This window comes from Perna viridis, chromosome 4 (assembly GCF_037379345.1).
Source record: "Perna viridis isolate PV_CMFRI_1.1 ecotype Kerala chromosome 4, ASM3737934v1, whole genome shotgun sequence".
In the NCBI taxonomy this organism is placed as follows: Eukaryota; Metazoa; Mollusca; class Bivalvia; order Mytilida; family Mytilidae; genus Perna; species Perna viridis.
The window spans coordinates 28,041,277-28,060,040 of NC_142448.1; the positions used below are offsets into that span (position 1 = coordinate 28,041,277).

General features: G+C 31.5%; 1 protein-coding gene across 2 annotated transcripts; it reads right to left on the reverse strand.

Moving 5' to 3' along the window:
- Positions 1-1,713: 1,713 nt before the first annotated feature.
- Positions 1,714-18,479, reverse strand: LOC148619594 (uncharacterized). 2 transcript variants are annotated; one of them, XM_088579684.1, is made up of 9 exons: positions 17,629-18,479; positions 15,136-15,258; positions 12,873-13,000; positions 11,854-12,019; positions 10,008-10,091; positions 9,683-9,790; positions 8,464-8,613; positions 7,908-7,977; positions 1,714-2,681 (listed from the first exon to the last, which is right to left on the reverse strand). In XM_088579684.1, exons 1-9 carry the CDS (start codon positions 17,684-17,686, stop codon positions 2,057-2,059), a joined length of 1,512 nt encoding a protein of 503 aa, XP_088435810.1. In that variant the 5' UTR covers positions 17,687-18,479; the 3' UTR covers positions 1,714-2,056. The 2 variants fall into 2 exon arrangements, with proteins under 2 accessions (XP_088435810.1, XP_088435809.1); XM_088579683.1 differs by having other exon boundaries at positions 15,136-15,270.
- Between the last annotated feature and the right edge of the window lie 285 nt (positions 18,480-18,764).

The window sequence follows — 18,764 nt, forward strand, 5'->3', positions numbered from 1 at the left end:
CCGACTTGCAACGTGATTAATTTCATTTTTTTTCCGAACTAAACTCTTCACCATTTCCTTTTCAACAAATTGTTAACAGTATATGTTATTAAGTGCATGCAATATTTGTATTATATTTTTTGTCAATATTGCAGGAGATATACCTGTAAAGACCTTGAGGCCTGTTTCCAGATCCTGTCAGATATATAAATTGTTTTGTATTATATGATATGTGTATTTCTCTGAATAAATATGTTTAAACTAATGAAACGAAAGGCAAAGAGATCATTATTGAAAGAAGAACCATGGCACTCATGATTCGGGGACGAACACTAGACCAATAACACAGAAAAAACACCATAACCATCATTTATCAACTGAAAATATATACATTATTTAAATAATACTTTAATGAGAAACTCGGACATCCACCAACATCTGGGAGTATGAATCAGGTGTGTCGGTCCCCTGCTTTTTTCAGAAACAAATGTGGAGTTACTCACATGATGTGCATGTCGAACAAAAGATGAAAACCTTACGATATCGTGAACAAATATGTTGTCTTGGCACTCCATAACAGTTAATGAGTTCATAATGTCGTCCGTAAAACTTTAAAATAGTGACTTCACTGGTGTTTCTAGAAAAGCAGAGGACGCTTACCTTACCAGTGCATCTGGTCCATGCTCCCAGTTTTTAGTGGAGTCCGAGTTGCTCATTTGCTTTTGTTACTTTGTATGTATGATTTTAGTTACTTCATGTTCTTTGTTGTGTATGTCTGTTTATTGTGTATTTTCCCTTTGTTGACCTCTTATCGTAGGTCAAGATATCAGGCGCAATAAAACAAAGTAAGATACTGAAAGCGAGCTTGACCATTACCAAACAGAATATAAATGTAAAAAAGTAAATGCATGTATATTCTGTCATACTGACGACATCCTGGTGACGGACGCACTGTGCGAAATAATACAAGAAAGTAACTATTTTATAAACTTTACAAGTCTCATTATGTATAGCTCCACTCAGGCATAATTGCCTATACCACGACGAGATGACATTTTGTCTGTATTTTGTCATACAAAAGACTAAAAAAGACTATAAAAAGACTGAAATATACAGTTTAATTCTTTTATCATGCTGTCTAAGCTTCTATTTCTCCCGATATTTAACCTGTACATTCTTTTCAAAAAGCTAATTTAAAAAGAAATTCTAGCAGATAGTCCTTTTTAATCAAGTTAAATTTTATCAATTTCTACAGAAGAATGATCGTATTGTGATTCCACTTTTTTTCTGATTCTTTTTATTTTTTTTATTTTTTTGGGGGATGGGGGGTATCTTGTTAGTACCGTTGACAGATAATCTTAGAGCAGTCTTTATTTTCGATGTTGATCAAATAATGCTGTTTTCTACGAAAATCGAAATAGCGAAATAATTTTTTGATATATGAAATATAAAAAGGCTACTGAAAAGGACTACTGACTATTGATATAAATCAATAATTTACGTTATTATAACCCCCCCCCACTACGAATGGATAAATGGTACTATACATATATATGAAAATCTTAGAACAAGATATTTCGTGATCAATTATCTAAAATAGTATAAGAACATGAATATATGACCAAACGGAATGAGAGTTATGATAAGTCTTGATACTTTTTTTAGTTGTTTGATTCCTTCGCTTATTTCACTGGTATTCTCACCTGCATGGTATTGGAACAACTGCCCACTAAATAAAGATATACCTTTTATTTTAATTTCTATTCTTCATATTCTATATACATTCTATGAATATCAAATAACTGTTCTCTTATAAAAAGTGATCACGACTATTCAAACCCTAAAAACAATATTTCATTTCATTAACATAGACTTTCATCATTTTCACAAATTTGTTCAGCGCCACTGTATTTGTTTGAACTTGTTCTCATTTTCGAACTGCTGCTAGAATTACGTATAGGATCTAGTTCAAAGACAACAGGCATTTTGAAAGTTTTACTTGTCAGCATACTGAGCCTATGTCGAAAAGATATTCTATTATTAATTGGTTCACTATACATTTCATCACACTTTACATTCAGCCTTTCAGGGGAAGTCCACCATGTTTATTTCGAGTACTCCTTTCCTGTTCTAAGTCATGATATTTGTTTGGTTCTAGTGTGTCTATTTCAATATCAATATCGTTCCTGTCTCCTTTTATATATTTTTCCGTGGTATCGGGTTTGTTCAAATTTTGGACTCGCCAATCATCAGCATAAATGTTTTCAGATTGTAATTGGTTTCCATGACCCACCTCTCGTTTGAAAATTGAATTTCTTACACTCCCTGCACTATCATATATGCTGCTTCTGAATTGTGAGAATAGTTTGTTTATCCTTGAAGTCCCAGCATTCCAAGTTTGATAAAATACACTAACAGTGTCAGCTCTTGGTCTGGCATACTCACCATCTGACACAAATGTCTTATTATTGTCTGAACGGAGTGTGAAATCGAGGTGATGATATTCACTTTCATCAGAGAATTTCGGTCGAGAATAAATGTCTAGATTACTTTCGTCATCTTTGTTTGGGTGAAATAGTGTATCTTTTGGATAACTATAACTTTCTTTGAATGTAAGTTGTGATGACTGTTTAGTGTGGTTGCTGTCCGTCAGCGTTTCATTTTCTACAGCTTTGGGTGTATGAAAGGAATACTTTCCTACGCTGGAATTTAAATATTGAATTAATGCTTATATTAATGTTATCTTTAAAGTCCCAAAGTTCAAAAAAGTAATTAAAAACAAACATTTAGTTCTGGACTGAAACAATTCTGAAGTTTTTTTTTATTTAGCGTAAATGGAAGATGGTAGAGTTATCAAATAGCAGTCCGCCTAAGAATCATACAATTTTCACTGAAAGTGATTGATTTATGTCAGATATTTTATCCAAATTGATTTTAAAGCAGTTGGATATATAAAAAAACAATGAATAAAATGAACAAATGAAAAATGTTTTCCCCGTTACCATAGCAACAACCACTCCTTAGCAACCACCAATTTAGGGCCTAATAATCACAAAAATGTCACAATTTTAATGTACTTTTTTATATTTAATGGTGGAAATTTACCTAACTAAATAATTATATTAATGAAGTGTGTCTTATGGAAAACAATTTACAATAAAGTACAAAGCAATCTTGTTGGCTTAGATCTGGTTACTATAGCAACCAAAATTCTTGATTTTTGACAATTTGAAATATACAAAAATAGGCTATGTTCAGACCTGTTTTGCTAACAAGAGCAAGAAGATATTAATTAAATGTATGCATGGATGTGTAGTAGATGTTCTCCTCTGAAACATATCAAAAATAAAAATATGAAGCATATCTTTATTTCTTGCTCATTTGGACCTTAAATCACCCCCATAAAGACTTTTTTTTTTCTTAACTCTTTTCATACAAACTTTGTCCAGACCATAACTTTTTTGTCATTTGACCTAGACATCTAATATTTGGTATGTTGGTATATCCTCTCGGGGCAGAGTGTCACGCACCAGAGTAGGTGACCTTTGACCTTGACCTTTAACCTCAAGGTTAAATAACAAACAAATTTTGGCAAAATATGACACACAATTTTGTCTGTGACATTACTTTTTGGGTTTTTACTTAGATATCTGACCTGTTTGACATTTAATCAAATCACATCAAGATAGAGTGTAATGTTCTAGATTGTATGACTTTTGACCTTGGCCTTTGACTCCAAGGTCAAATGACATACAAAATTTTGGCCAAATATCATACAAAATTTTGTCCGGGCTATAATTTTCTTTTGTCTTTTTACTTAGACATCCGATATTTGTATGGGGTTATGTTTTCTCAAGGCGAGGCGCCTCGTACTAGATTGGTTGACATTTGAACTTGACCTTTGACCTCATGGTCAAATAACATATGAACGTTTGACTTGATGAGTGTTAATGAGGACAGATATGACTGATACTAAATTGTTTTTATTAATTTCTGTATTTTGAGAGAATTCAATCAGACCCAAGAATAATATCTCTTGTTTTTGTTGATCAACTCTTGACATTATATCCCATTTTCATTTTTAACTCCTGTTTTACTGAAATGCACATCTTCTTATCAAAATATCCCAGGATTACATTCTTTTGATTTCCGCTAGAATCTTGGTTCCCATGATTATTCTTGTAAACATGAACATGTAGGTTCTTGTTTACAGAAATTTCAAAATGTTTTATATTTTTTTTGTTTTAACATAATGTCACAATACTGTGACTTACTCAACATGGAATTTTGTGCCAGAAATTTAGAGAAGAACAATTGGAAAATCAACGTTAAATTTTCCAATATATTATAGAAACATTATAAATGGATAACTAGAAGCTTCAGAGAGCCTGAATCGTTCACCTGGTTTACCGTTTGCTTATCAGAAAAAAATTGGCAATGAGACAGGCTAAGTTAAAATTAACTGAATAGTCAAATGCAGGAAATGCTTTTAATAGCATTTTATGACCTGAACCAGAATTTTGATGAAGGCAACAGTTTTTGAATTATTTAAAAACAAAAACTCTTCTGACCCCTATGTTCCATTTTTAGTATAGGCAGCCATACACATTTTAATGGATTAAAAACACAAGTCATTTCGAGCACAATAGACTACAGAATCAATATGCTTTATTTCCATTAACTGATCTTAATTGGTTTTAGAGAAGATTTTCAAAATTGCATATGTACATGTGGAACAAATAAGAATTGTTTCAGGAGACATAATTCCTACATTAGTAGACGAATCGTTTCGAAAATGTTGGTATTGGTCAATCTTACGATGCTGAACTATATAATCCTCCAGAAAAGGGCAACAACCTTTTAGTTGTTTTCAAAATATTGCTTTCTGACCCATGTGTTCTATTCTAGTAACAGGGGTTATGTTTTTGTCATGGATCAAGAACATTTATTTTGTGTGGAATACCATACAGAACAATTGTTTTTGAGGAGAATATTTTCAAAGTTGTACATACGAGGAATGCCAAAAAAACTTTTATAGGGGTCATAACTCCTACATCAATTGTAAATATCGTTTGCAAAATTTCGGCATAAGTCTTCTCTTATTCCTGGACAATATTATCCCCTGCCAGAATTACGCTAAAGGCAACGGTTATTTTGAGTTATTTAAAAAAAGCCTTTAGACACCTATGTTCAATTTCTAGTAAGGGCGGCTATGTTTTTTTTCACGGATCATAAATCCCAACAGTCATTTTGAGCAAAATTATCTGGAGGAGGAGAATTTCGAAAATTTGTCGATGAGGAGGGACGCCAATAATGATGGCATAAGCTTACTTGGCCTTTGGCAAGGAGAGCTAATATAACAGATGTTTGTTTACTGGCCTGTTACCCTACATCTACTACCTGTAGCTGTCTAGAAACTATGTGAGAACCAAACATGGGTAACCTAAAATTATACATTTCATCTTGTCGTGGCATTTAAGAATATATTGCATAATTGTAAAATGCGAACTACTTTAATTTATAGTCAACAAGTTTACATGATCTTTCTACTTATTATTGTCCATATATGAGATCAGAAGTAAACTTTAGTAGTCAATGAAATGTAAAATATAGGTTGCAGACTTCGTTTGGATGCTGATTCAACAAAATAAAATTTAAAAAAGATTTATGAAAAAGTCAGCTATGACAACAGACAACTACAACGAACACAAAGTGATGACAATAGGTCACACTGACCTTCGTCCCAGCTTAAATATACGACGAGAAAACCAACCTCTTCTAACAAAATTCTGTTACTCAGAATGTTAGTTTAAAACGTCAGACGTTCAATGATTTTAGTTACTTTATGTTCTTTGTTGTGTATGTCTGTTTTCCATGTCTGGTCTTTGTCCTTGGATTACATTCTTTTGATTACCGCTGGTTCCCTTGATTACTCTTTCATTAATTTAACTTTTAATTTATCTAAATTAAATATCATCTATTGGAACAAATTGTAAACTTGACCTGTAACATATCATTGTGAACTTATCATGTCATTATCTGCAAGCGAAAAAAGTTCTTTAACGATTATTTCTGTAAATTTTGCAAAGTTCAAGGCACGTAATTTCGGTAAAATCATCGGAGTGAAACAAAACACAAACTTGTATTGTAACTTACCACTGTTAATTTATAATAAAAATCATGTCAATATCTGCAAATGTCAGGAAACCGATTATTTCTGTGAATTTTGGTAAGTACAAAGCCTGTAATTTCGGTAAAAATTATCGAAAAGTTAACTTGACCTTTTGTTTATCATGGTGAACTTATTAACCAAAAAATATTTCAATACCTGCAATTGTTTAAAAAATGTCCGGAAAACTTAAGATGGACTGACGGTCAGACGGAAGGGTCAAACACATTATACCCTGCGCAGCTGCATTGCGTGGGGTATAATCATTTAAGCTCAGAGTTCTTCCCATTTTGAAATTTAGAGAACACATATTCCAGAACAGATGTCAAAGAATAGTACTGCTACTGGAGTTACACACAATCAAGTGATGAAGGGCAAGTGATTCTTTACATTTACGACATACTGTGAGGTGAAATATTGCATGAAATCAGTCATTAACTTAAGCCAAAATTGTGTAGGTCATTTGACCATAAGATCAAAGGTCATGTTCAAAAGTCACCCACCTTGGTACATGACACTCAACCTTGGCGTGAAATACCCACATACCAAATGTCAGATATCTTAGTAAAAAGGCAAAAAAGTTATGGTTAAGTTTGTATGAAAAATGTTAAGAAGAAGAAAAGTCCTTACAGGGGGTGATTTTGGGTCTAGATGAGCAAAAAACAAAGACATGCGACATATTTTATGATTGATATGTTTCATTGGAGAGCATTTACTACACATCCATGCATACATTGAATTAATATCTACTTGCTCTTGTTAGCAAAACGGGTCTGAACATAGCCTATTTTCGTACATTTCAAATTGTCCAAAATTAAGAATTTTGATTGCTATGGTAACCAGATCTAAACCAATTAATTTGCTTTGTACTTTATTGTAAATTGTTTTTCCTAAGACATAGTTTATTAATAAAATTATGTAGTTTTTTTATTCCACTATTAGATATAAAAAAATACATTCAAATTGTGATGTTTTTTGTGTTTTTAGGCCCAAAATTGGTGGTTGCTAAGGAATGGTCGTTCCTATGGTTACGGTGAAAACATTTTTCATTTTTTTATATTAATTCTTGTTTTTCCATTAAACCCTACATATTGCAAGTCAAATGTCTGACATCGATAAATCACCCACCGCTTGATTCTTAGGTGGACTGCTTTTTAAGAAACTTTTTACAATATTTTCATACTGCAATAAAAAAAAGCGATAAAGTTATTTTCAAATATAGTTAGTGTTTGCTTAACTATAACTTATCCCTATTGTGCCCCGCAGAGTTGATTTCATTTTGTTTCACATAATGTTTTTAGATTCCCAGGCTTCATAGTAGTGGGTGTGGCATAACAAAATGCAGACAAAAATGTACATGTACATAAATGCAGCAAACGATACTAGTCACGACACATTGATTTAGCAGGATAGAAACTTATTATCAAACTACACATACTAAGGCACCGTCCATTCCTATACAGAGGGAGAGATTATTTTGAAAAAAAATATTTATTCCAAATTTGAGCCAAATTTAATTTTTTACTCATCCATAGACAAAACAAAAATATGATTCAATATATTTCTCATTACTTAACAATGTAGATTTTCAAATGAAAATGGTTGTTGTTGAAAGAAAAAAAAAATAGCAAGCGAAAAAAAAAATCTTATTAAGCATGAAATCTATGTTCCCCTATCCTCGAGAATAAAATGGTCTTTGCCTAGGTTGTAAGTATATAGTCATTCTGATCACGTTCTCTCACTGAAGAAATTAACATACCGTCTAAGTCGTGACATACAAATAGACATCACGGCAAGCAGGACAACAACTGAACAAATTGTCGATAAACCTTGAATAAATAAAATGCATTAAGACAATATACAAGGAAAAAGTAGAAATAAATGTAGTGTGATCGAAAGAGATGAAAAATACAAAGACATGTAGTAAGGTAATGCCCATTTCCAATCCCCTATATACCAGTAGTATAAATTGACATAAATTATCTTAATTCACGACAGCACAGACAATTAAAACATAGGAAGTAAAAAGTCTAAAAAACGTCAAATAAAACAAGGTATCATCTTTTGCTTTTACAAGTTACAAGTAAGGAAAGTAAGACAATGGCATCATTCATGGAACAGAAAAGACCTGCATTGGTCAACAAAGTGAAAACTTTTTCATTACATGTAGTAATTTAAATTTGGTCAAAAAGAAAGATTAGGAAAAACGTAACTATAAGAAAGATATAGAATGTAATTTTAAAATAATACACTAAAATAAAATAGATAAATATATTTAAAAACATGTGAGTTAACATATATGAATATATTCATACCTAGTGTAAATTGTAAATCAAAACCATCTTTTGTCAAAACATATTCTGTTGAGGTTGGACTCAAGTAAGTACTTGTCGCATCGGACGTCGGCACTGATTTAGTTGTCTTGGTCTGTTTTGATGTTAATGAGTTTTTGGCCTTTGTTGTGGCTTTAGTTAAAGATTTAAGATATTCAAATGAACGGAAAGGTAGAAAGTCAAACATTAAACTAAAATTACTAGTACAATATAAATTACATCCACTGATAATAATATACAGATTGTTTTATTTCAATATACAGATTATTTCCACTTTTAAAAAGGAAACAACTGTTTGTATTGAATGATTAGTCCTTCACCTCGAATTAGAGGTCTGTAATCATCTCAGTACAAAAATATATGACAAACAAGACCATTTTGTGCAGTAATATACCAGCTTCCTTTGCATATGGCGTTTATAATTCTTAGTTGATATGGTATGTCAGAGCTAGTAGCTGACTATTCTGATTTTTTAAAAGACGCCACCGTTGCCTCAGAGACAGGATTTGGACCAAGGTTATAAAAAAACGTCTAAAACCCTGCATAAAAGTTATTTTCCCAGTATTCATATCTTATTGAAGATATTCTGTCTCTGTCAATCAGATTATACATGTAAATGATAGATTATCATAATGTCTACAAATTAATTTTCTGTATGTTTTACTTGTGTATCAAAATTCAAGGCTTATTTTGAAATTCGTGGTTTGGATTTACATGTTTTATTTTGAGTAAGTTCTATTTATTTTCACTTATCTATCGTTCTTATCATTAATACTGTTTTGACTACTGATTTTATCGATTTTGGCTGGTGCCTATTTTATGTTGCCGAATTTTGTCGCAAATATTTCGGAAATAATTAACCGTAATGGAATTGGGACGTGTATCGCGCTATGAAACCTGGTTAAATCCACAACTCATTTTGAATGCCTGCATGTACCACGCCAGGACCATTGCTGTGGTTGCCAACGTTCAGGTTGTTACCCTGATATTGCTATTTAATTTACGGTCTTTCATTTTGACTCTGCCTCGATTTGATCAGTTTGGTAATTTTGTTCGTAGCCTTCATTTAGTTGACAGTTTTTGAAACGAGGTTCAATAACATATTTTCGTTATGAAAATTGCACATGTATATACGTTTTCAGAAATCCTGTCTATATTAACTAATATGAAATAAATGAGCAATCATTTATAAGATAAATACCTATTATATCCACTGATCTGTTCATGGTTGTATTCTCATTACGTTCACATTTAAAATATGTTCCTCTTTCATAGAATGTATTTTCTACCATGCAACAGACTCTTATCCCTGTGAAAAATGGTGTTCATATATATATATATGTTAGATTCAATTTGATACATACCTGTCTTTATCTGTCTAATTACATGTATTTAATATTCTAAATTATTATGTTAAGCCTCATAGATTGTTGCATTTAGTGAATAATGTACCCTTTGCCAGTCGAATGTGAATATTTTCTTTTAATCTTGTGCTAATACTAAGTATTTCATTCATTCAGACTTACGTTTGCTGGTATCATTTAATTTATCTGCTAAAGTTGTGGACTCTTTCGCCTCAATTGTACTCTGTCTCGAATCTGTCTGAATACCTTGATTGCAAATAAGAAAAATTAAAATGAGAATTATGTATTTCCACGAAGGTTATATTACGTTAACTATGTCCCAATGCTAGGCATCAGACACTACTGGTGATTAAAGGATGTGTTTTACAATTCTTTGTAGTCGAAATTCATTCAAAATGCACAAAGAATCTTTTCATCCATTGTGTAAGATTATACCAATAACCATTTATAATATACTGATTCTGACATAAAAATGAATATTGCAAAATTCTAGTCACCATAAACCATGAACATTCATAAAATACAGATTTTTTGCTTAACATATTAAAATAGTGTTTTAAAATCCAAGATTGTAGAATATAATTCGTGCCTGTTTTGCCTTCTCTCCTATTTGAAAGTATGCCATACATTTTTCATGTCTAGAATAGTGTATAAACAAACACGTTGGAGTAGTGACTCAACTATTTTAAAATATGATTCTTAAGAGATGTTGTCGTGCAATAATGAAATAGTTGTAGTTTGCATAATTCTGCACAAAACTATCTGTAATAATGTTTTTCCTTCAACGAAAAAACGTAAATTTTTCTGTCATGGAAAACATTTTCCAGCCAGTGGGAAATAGACGAAATTGATAGATTATTTCTTACATTTTATTTATAGTCAATGATTATTTTAAATAAACCAATATTTACAGGGTCGTGACCATTTATACGTCATGATCAACTGTAAAATGTAGGTCATTTCAATTCAAATATAAAATCGGAAACAAACTCGAACTAAGAAAACGAATAAAACACGCAAGATTGTAGAACCTCAGACAACCTTGGGTAAGCGATGCAAATATGGTCGCTTACTCAGTGGGATTCGAATTCCTTCTATTACCTGACATATATAGTAACACCGGCTACACTAAGTCCTACGCTCAACACCACTAGGCCAACTGAGATATATATATAGAAAGGTCTGAAAAATTCCCAAAATTGCCATAAAGGTCACAGAAGTACGTGTTCGAGTCTCGCCGAGGGAACAACCAAATATTTGCTTCGCAACTTTGACTAATCTAACATCGTTGGGAATTTTTCAAACCCTTTCATGCTTACGTCATCATATATATAAGCAAGTCTAAACTACACCTAAAATCTTGAATCGATGCGAGTTCCCAAATTTGCTATGCAAATTTGGTCGCTTCCTCAGCGGGATTCGAATCCCTTCTATTATCTGACATCTATGGCAACAACGCCTGCTCCAAGTCCAACGCTCTAGACCACTCGACCAACTAGGCTATATAATATAGCTTTCGTTAACCGAATGATACTTCATCGTAAGTAAATCTAGAACGCGAACATTAGTACATGATGTAACTGAATAGGACAACCTCTGATGGTATCGAGTATGGGTATTTTTATGTTCTTTGTTGTGTGTCTGTTTTTCAAGTATGGTCTTTGTCCCTGGATTGCATTTTTTGGCATTACCGCTACAATCTTTTTTCCCTTGATTACTCTTTAAGTATTACACCCAGATATATGTATTCTTTTTGTTTAGAAACAAACTTACAAAACCACAAGGAATAGTTAGAAATGAAAAAAAGTGCATGCAATCAATTAATTTTACTTCACACAGAACATTAGAAAATTAAGTCATATGAACGATCCTGTTAGATATTATACGACATCTAACACATATTTTGTCTCTTAAACCTTAAAACAAGACACGTTAGAGACATTCACAATTTCATTTTTTAAATCCACATGAACTATATGTACTTAATATAGTTTGTCCTATAACTCACCTGTTTTTAGATGTCCATACACATAAACGTATTTGAACAGATTGTAATCATCATGGCTAACTGAATATTGGGATCCACATTCTGCACCAACAGGAAACATTGCTTGTTTTGTTGCTTTTGATATACAAAAACACTTCAAAATGTAAAGGTCTTTATCACCAAGGTACTGAAGACAGACATGCATAAAAATATTACGCTGTGCATTAATACGATTTATTGGTAAGATGATAGTTTCAACATGACACAATTCAGTATTCATGGAACAACACATATAAAAAGGAGCGTGTTTGTAAAAGTTATCTGGTTGTTAATTATTTAATAGAGAAAAATACCAGCTTTCGAGATAGAAAACTAAGTTTAGAGCGAGTGAGCACTGATGTCTTCTCATATCAGTATAGACATATTCCAATTACACCTTATCAACCTAACAAAAAATTTCATAGCAATGCATCAAGTAGCAAAATTTTACCAACTACTGTTCGTTTAATACTAGTAAGAGGGACGAGTCCATAATAAGCAGATAAAATCTCAAATCTGATCAGATATGAAATAAAAATACATATAGCAGGCACAAAATTGACAGTAATTAATAAACACTTTGTAAATTTCATAAGAGTCCAACTAGCGGTATAAAACTATAAAAAATAACATTGCACATAAATACTTACTAGAGAGTTTTTTTAAATACATCAAAGGGTTTGGGAAAGTTATGAATACGATAATGTGATGAATGAATATATGATGACAGACGAACAGGCAGGAAACCCGATCACTGTATTGCTCCTCTATTAGGAGTGGTATGGTAAAAGTGTATTTACCGTATCATCGATTTTCTTAAAACAAACAGTGAGATGATTGAAGATTTGAAACCGATCGGGTATACAATGCTATAAACTAATCATTTGGTTTTCCCAATTGCAATTAAACTTTCAAGATTATATTTTTTTTCCACATGAATATTATTTCTTAGTACTTTATATAACATGATTTTTTTCTTCTTCTAAGGTAAACACAGGTACCTGTAATCCGACGAAATCGTCTTTCTTGCAACAGGAGAAACATGTTACTGTCGAGAAATCCTCAACTGTTAAATTGTAATGACGTTCATTCATCAAATTTGATGTATGTTTATTCTCATAGTAACAACCTGTCAATATAAATTCGAATAGTATAATATTTTCTTTTGTTTCGTTTCCCCCGATTCCTTGCATTTATGTTTACAAGAAAACAATTTAATCTTACAAATAACAAATGCATTTTTCATATGTTCTCAGTATTTTGAAATTAAAAGCGGTAAAACATTGAGGCTGCATCTCCTATGTATCACTTGTTAGAAATTGTCCATTTAACTACATCTTGTTTACATTTTATATTTGGATTCAGATCTTACTATGTATTTTGTTTAATGCTGTATATGCTGGTTAATGTACCGCAGTATCGATGACATGAGTGGTGTTTTTGTATTTTGTATTTAGTATCAAACAGTAAAAAAACTCCTTGTGAAACAGCCTTATATGCCCATAAATATCGAACCTAGAAACCATTGAGATAAGTATTAACATTATATTCAAGCTACATCCTACTATCTATTGTATATTAGGTTGATATTTGTAACATAATAGAAAAGTAACGGAAACAGATATGGTGAAACACCACAATATACTTGTTAACATGCAGATTGAATACATGTATTGTTATGAATTTTAAATTAAAATTCGACATTATTCACCATTTAAGAGATACATTTAAGCTAAAGTAGGTGTAATAACTCGCTCGTATGCAAATTCATTGCCGCAAAATTTCACTATGTTTCTCACCAATAGGACCAGTATCGATTATCAAAACTATTTACAGCACCTTATGAATATTTGATGTCATGAATAGGAAAATAGTCCCTTTCTCTAAAGGTCTTATTATATAAGCCAATATTGCAAAAATATCCTTTGTTTTTTTCAATGACATTAATTCCAGATAGGAGTTTCCTTGCCAAATCGCAGTTGAATCTTTCATAGGTCTAATCTAAAGGATCCCTTCATCATTCGAAATATCATTACTGAAATTATTTTTTTTTCTCAAAAAATGGCGAAATAACTAAAAAACGCAATGTTTTGCTTTTCAAGGGTAAAATATTTGACTAAACAGAGATTTTGTTGGCCTTATTTTAAAGATCATTTCATCTTTCGTAGGATTTTTTCTCTTAGTTATGATTTTCAAAATATTGGCCAAAAATTGGAAAACACCAGTGTTCGACCTACAAGGGCAATATACATGTGTCTAACAAGGAGTCATCCTGCGACATAATCCAATAGCAATTTTGTATGCATTATTTAAAGGATAATATCTATCAATCTCCAAAGTAGGCCAAGATATGAGGTTAAGTTAATATTGTCTGTAATATCCTGTATCATGAGTTCTGTAGGGTAGATGCGATATATGATATCACTGAATCTGGGATTGTTGATTGTTTAAAGACACAGTTAATTTAAATATCGAAAACAGAGATCACACTATGCAGCTAAACAATATTAAATCTATATGTATTACGATTTTCAAGTTATAGACTTAAAAGATCACAATTGTTAGTTTTGTACATTTAGTGGGCAATGACACCAATAAGGAGGCCTCATACAACCTCGACCTTATATAGACTGTTTAAATATTCTTCACGCTAAACAACAAGGATATCATATTTATTTTCTTATATCTTTTTGAGATATATCTAGTAATTGGTGACTTGACCCTTGCGATCTAAAAATTGCAATTGGTGACTTGACCCTTGCGATCTAAAAATTGCAATTGGTGACTTGACCCTTGCGATCTAAAAATTGCAATTGTGACCATGTTTCATGCTTTAAATACATAACTGACACATGTCTACTATGTGGATATCCAAGGATGCTGGTGACCGAAGTTGGTAAGTAAAGAAAAGTATTTAAAGACAAGAAATCACAAAAAAGGAGACGAAGGACGCAAAGTAATGAAAATAGCTCAAATGAACTTTTGGTTCGGAGAGTTCTCAGTTTGTACATTTGTGTAATTTATATTCAGTTTCTTCATTTTCATTGTAACAAAGGGCCTCACACCTTTTTGAACTAATTTCAAATGTGATTAATTGTGTAATATTTCTTTCCACTGATTATGCATAGCAATATGATTAATTTAAAATTAAGTAAAGATTGGACATACTGCTGTTTACACTCGAATAAAATATGTATTTTTTAGCATCCGTATTGTCTTCTGTCTCTTACAGTTTTACTGTTTTAAAAATATCCATACATGTACCTTTATAAACAAACTTTGTCGTCATTGTCGTCACTTGAGTTTTATTACATGTAACTCTTTGTGTTGTGCAAGACTGATTTTTCTTCAACAAATCTCTATCGATATCCTTGCTGGCTAAACAACCTGTTGAATAAACTTATTCCAACATTAATTTACATTTATTAATTATCTAATATTTTAATTTTTTGGCATTGTTTTAGGAATGACTTTAATATGCAAATAGATTATACGAAAGTAATTAACTGGTTTGGGATGATTTACACTTTTAACTTGCTCAAAAGGTGTTAGAAACATCAGCACTCATTATTTAATTTCACAGTGGGTTTCAGTACTAATTAAGAATAAATTTTGAATCAAAATATCATATAGTTGAGAAGTATTGAAAGTTTGAACTGCTGACCAATTGATGCAAATAACGTCACAGTGCCTAACCAGATTACACAACGGATCGGAACTTTGCTTATTATCTAAATCTCGCCATTTCTTCAAAGTTGCTTAGTAAAAATATTGTCATATTTTCTAATACATTAGATTGAACAATCAAGGGAACCAAAATTCTAGCAGAAATAAAAAGAATGTTATCCATGGACAAAGACCAGATATGGACAACTGACAATACAACAAAGAACATGAAATAACCAAAATAATACTTACTAAGTAAAAAAGTAAATGAGCAACCCGTATTCCACTAAAAACTGGGAGCATGGACCTTGTGCACTGGTAGGATAAGCGTTCTCTGCTATTCTAGAAACAACCGCCGAGTTGCACATAGAAAGTCAAGTCAGTAGTAGACGAAAGAGGGTGAAACTATAACCAGTTGAACAAATCAGTTTTCATGGTGCAGATAGATGCACCGTAACAATCCACGAGTAAATGATGACCACAATAAAACGTCTGTAGTAATGACATCCAACTTCTACCGCGATACTATATGAGTAGCATTATTTAATTAAAAACTTATTTAATTTTCAATTGTTTCAATTTGTTTATTTATTGTTCATGTAAATCAACAGATCTTGGTCTATTCATCGGAAGCGATGTGTGTAATTGGCTTCGGACACAGATTTCAATTAGAATTTAGGATGGTTATTATTGTTTTTTTTCTGGACGACGGGAATGCAGGATCTATTTCAAAATTACTATGATTGTTCAAAACTTGTATTTTATGATGTTGAATAAAAAAAAACTAGAGTTATTATTTTGCGATATTCAACTTTCACGAGTTATAAAACCATTGTTTTATTATGTATTAGGAATATCTTGGCCGTTTAACATAGGCATCAGGCATTGTGGAAATTCAAGTTATCTTTCATCTATGACGTCGACAATGGTGTCGGGCAACAACGTAAGAAACGTCACAACGTCGTTTTCGACCAATCAAGATTTATAGAAAATGATACACAGCACACAATGACCCATCGCAACGGGAAATCTCAGATAAACAAAGAGTTGAAATAAGGCGATTTCACTTGGTTGAAATGAGACTATCCATATTTTAAAGGAGAAAACAAACCCTGCCTCAATCAGAGATAGTTCCTATTGCTTGCAATGAAATTGATTAAATTACAATAACTTTACCAAAGGTAGCATTAAAACAAATAATGGTAACACCATTTCTGAAAGTAATTGATTAATTGTTTACAATGGTAAAGTGAACATAACATCTGATCTGTTTTTTGGAAGTTCTCACAAACTTTTTCAATACTCTTCACTTTTTATTCATAATGTGTGACATACAGTGGGTTCTACTTTATTGCATACGAATTTAAAAAAAATCAAAACCTATACATGTAATAAGTTCCTTATATTTGCATAACATATATAAGACCAAATTGAGGGAAAAAATTGTCTAAGATGATAAAATGTTTTTTCAACTAAAATGTACTTGAATGGGTTAAAGGACAATATATCATTAGTGAAATCCCTAAGTGTTCATAAGAATATTGTTTTCACCACAATATTTTCTCTTTCGTTGTTAAAAATTGGGACAGGCTTAACTACATAACTAGTTACAAGAAACACAACTTTATGATTTTTCAAAGACATAATTTGAGATTTATTTCTTTTTTTTGTATCAGAAAGTAATGAAAAAGTTTTACATGATATTTCTGAAAAGTAATGGATTTAATTAAATTACCTGTATTCGGATTTTAGATTCACATGATCACAATGATTAATTGAAAAAAAAAGATAATCGATTACAACTGATTAAATATTACAGTTACACTTACCCCATTACTGACTGTGACTAGTTTTTATTATATAAGGTTATTTATGAAATATGCTTATATATATATATATCTATTCAATTAGTAATTATCTTGGTTTTGTTGTTAAATGACAAAATGAATATATATATATATATATATATATATATATATATATATATATATATATATATATATATATATATTCATTTTGTCATTTAACAACAAAACAAAGATAATTACTAATTGAATGGATTTGTACATTCTAACATATCTAATCACTTACCTAAAGACCACGAAAGCAAATACATGAGAATCTTAATAGCATTCATTGTCAACGACATATATAACGCGGTAACACATCCAATTTTCTTCCGGCTTATTTTTTTTTCGGACGGAAATTAAATCGAAAACAATATTTCAAGTGTTTATATAGCACTGATACACTTACAGTACCAATCCATATAAAATTTGCTCTCTTTAAATGGTTAACTGATTCAAGGCGAATTAAACCCCAGCTAACACGCGACGCTTTTGCGACAAAATACACCGTATTTTTACGTCCAAAAGTCCATCCTGTATACAGAAATATATTTTAAAGAAAAGTATAAAATAACCTCCAACATAAATTAAAACAAATCAAGAACGATAACTTTTCCAAAACGCCAGTTTCTTGTACACTCTGTGTAATTCTATCTTAAAAATGCAACATTCAAATGTCAAACTGAAACTGGTGTGTGATATGTAACTGTTTCTGAATGAGAAATACAGTTAACTTGGTGGGTTTCTGACATACATTAATTATTTTCTGCCCTAGATTTGTACGAACTGCCACTTTAAAAAGCTTATAATATTTTTTGTTCATAATATGAATATTTTGATGATATTACTTTCATTGTTGATATATTTAAGTGAAAAGTATTTTAACGAATTATAATGAAACAAGTATAAAAACTATAAAAACTGGCTTTTCTCTTTCGAAAGAAAACACATTGATCATAACAAAATCTGAATTTGAGATTTCCTTGAATGATACACCAAGTATCTTAAAATTGAATATCCTTCTACTGCTAAAGTTACATTTCATATATTTTGTTAGCATATATATGTCGTAAATTTAACTTCCCTGGTGTGGTTTCCTGTAAACACGCGAACAAAGCCATGGATAGTGTATTTCCGTTAAACATTGTATTTCATAGTTTTTTTGGCGTGCTATACATTTAAGTGACTTATACTTTTTACGTCAACACTTGTATTACTATTTCATATGTTTTCTATACCGTTAAATCATTTCATATATTTAAGAGATATCTGTTTTGTATTTGAAGCTTTGCGGACGGCCATCTGTAATTTTCTGTTGCAAATTGAGTTTACCTGAGCGATGCTCAGCGAATCCAGGTAAATGGATATTTGCGCCAGTAA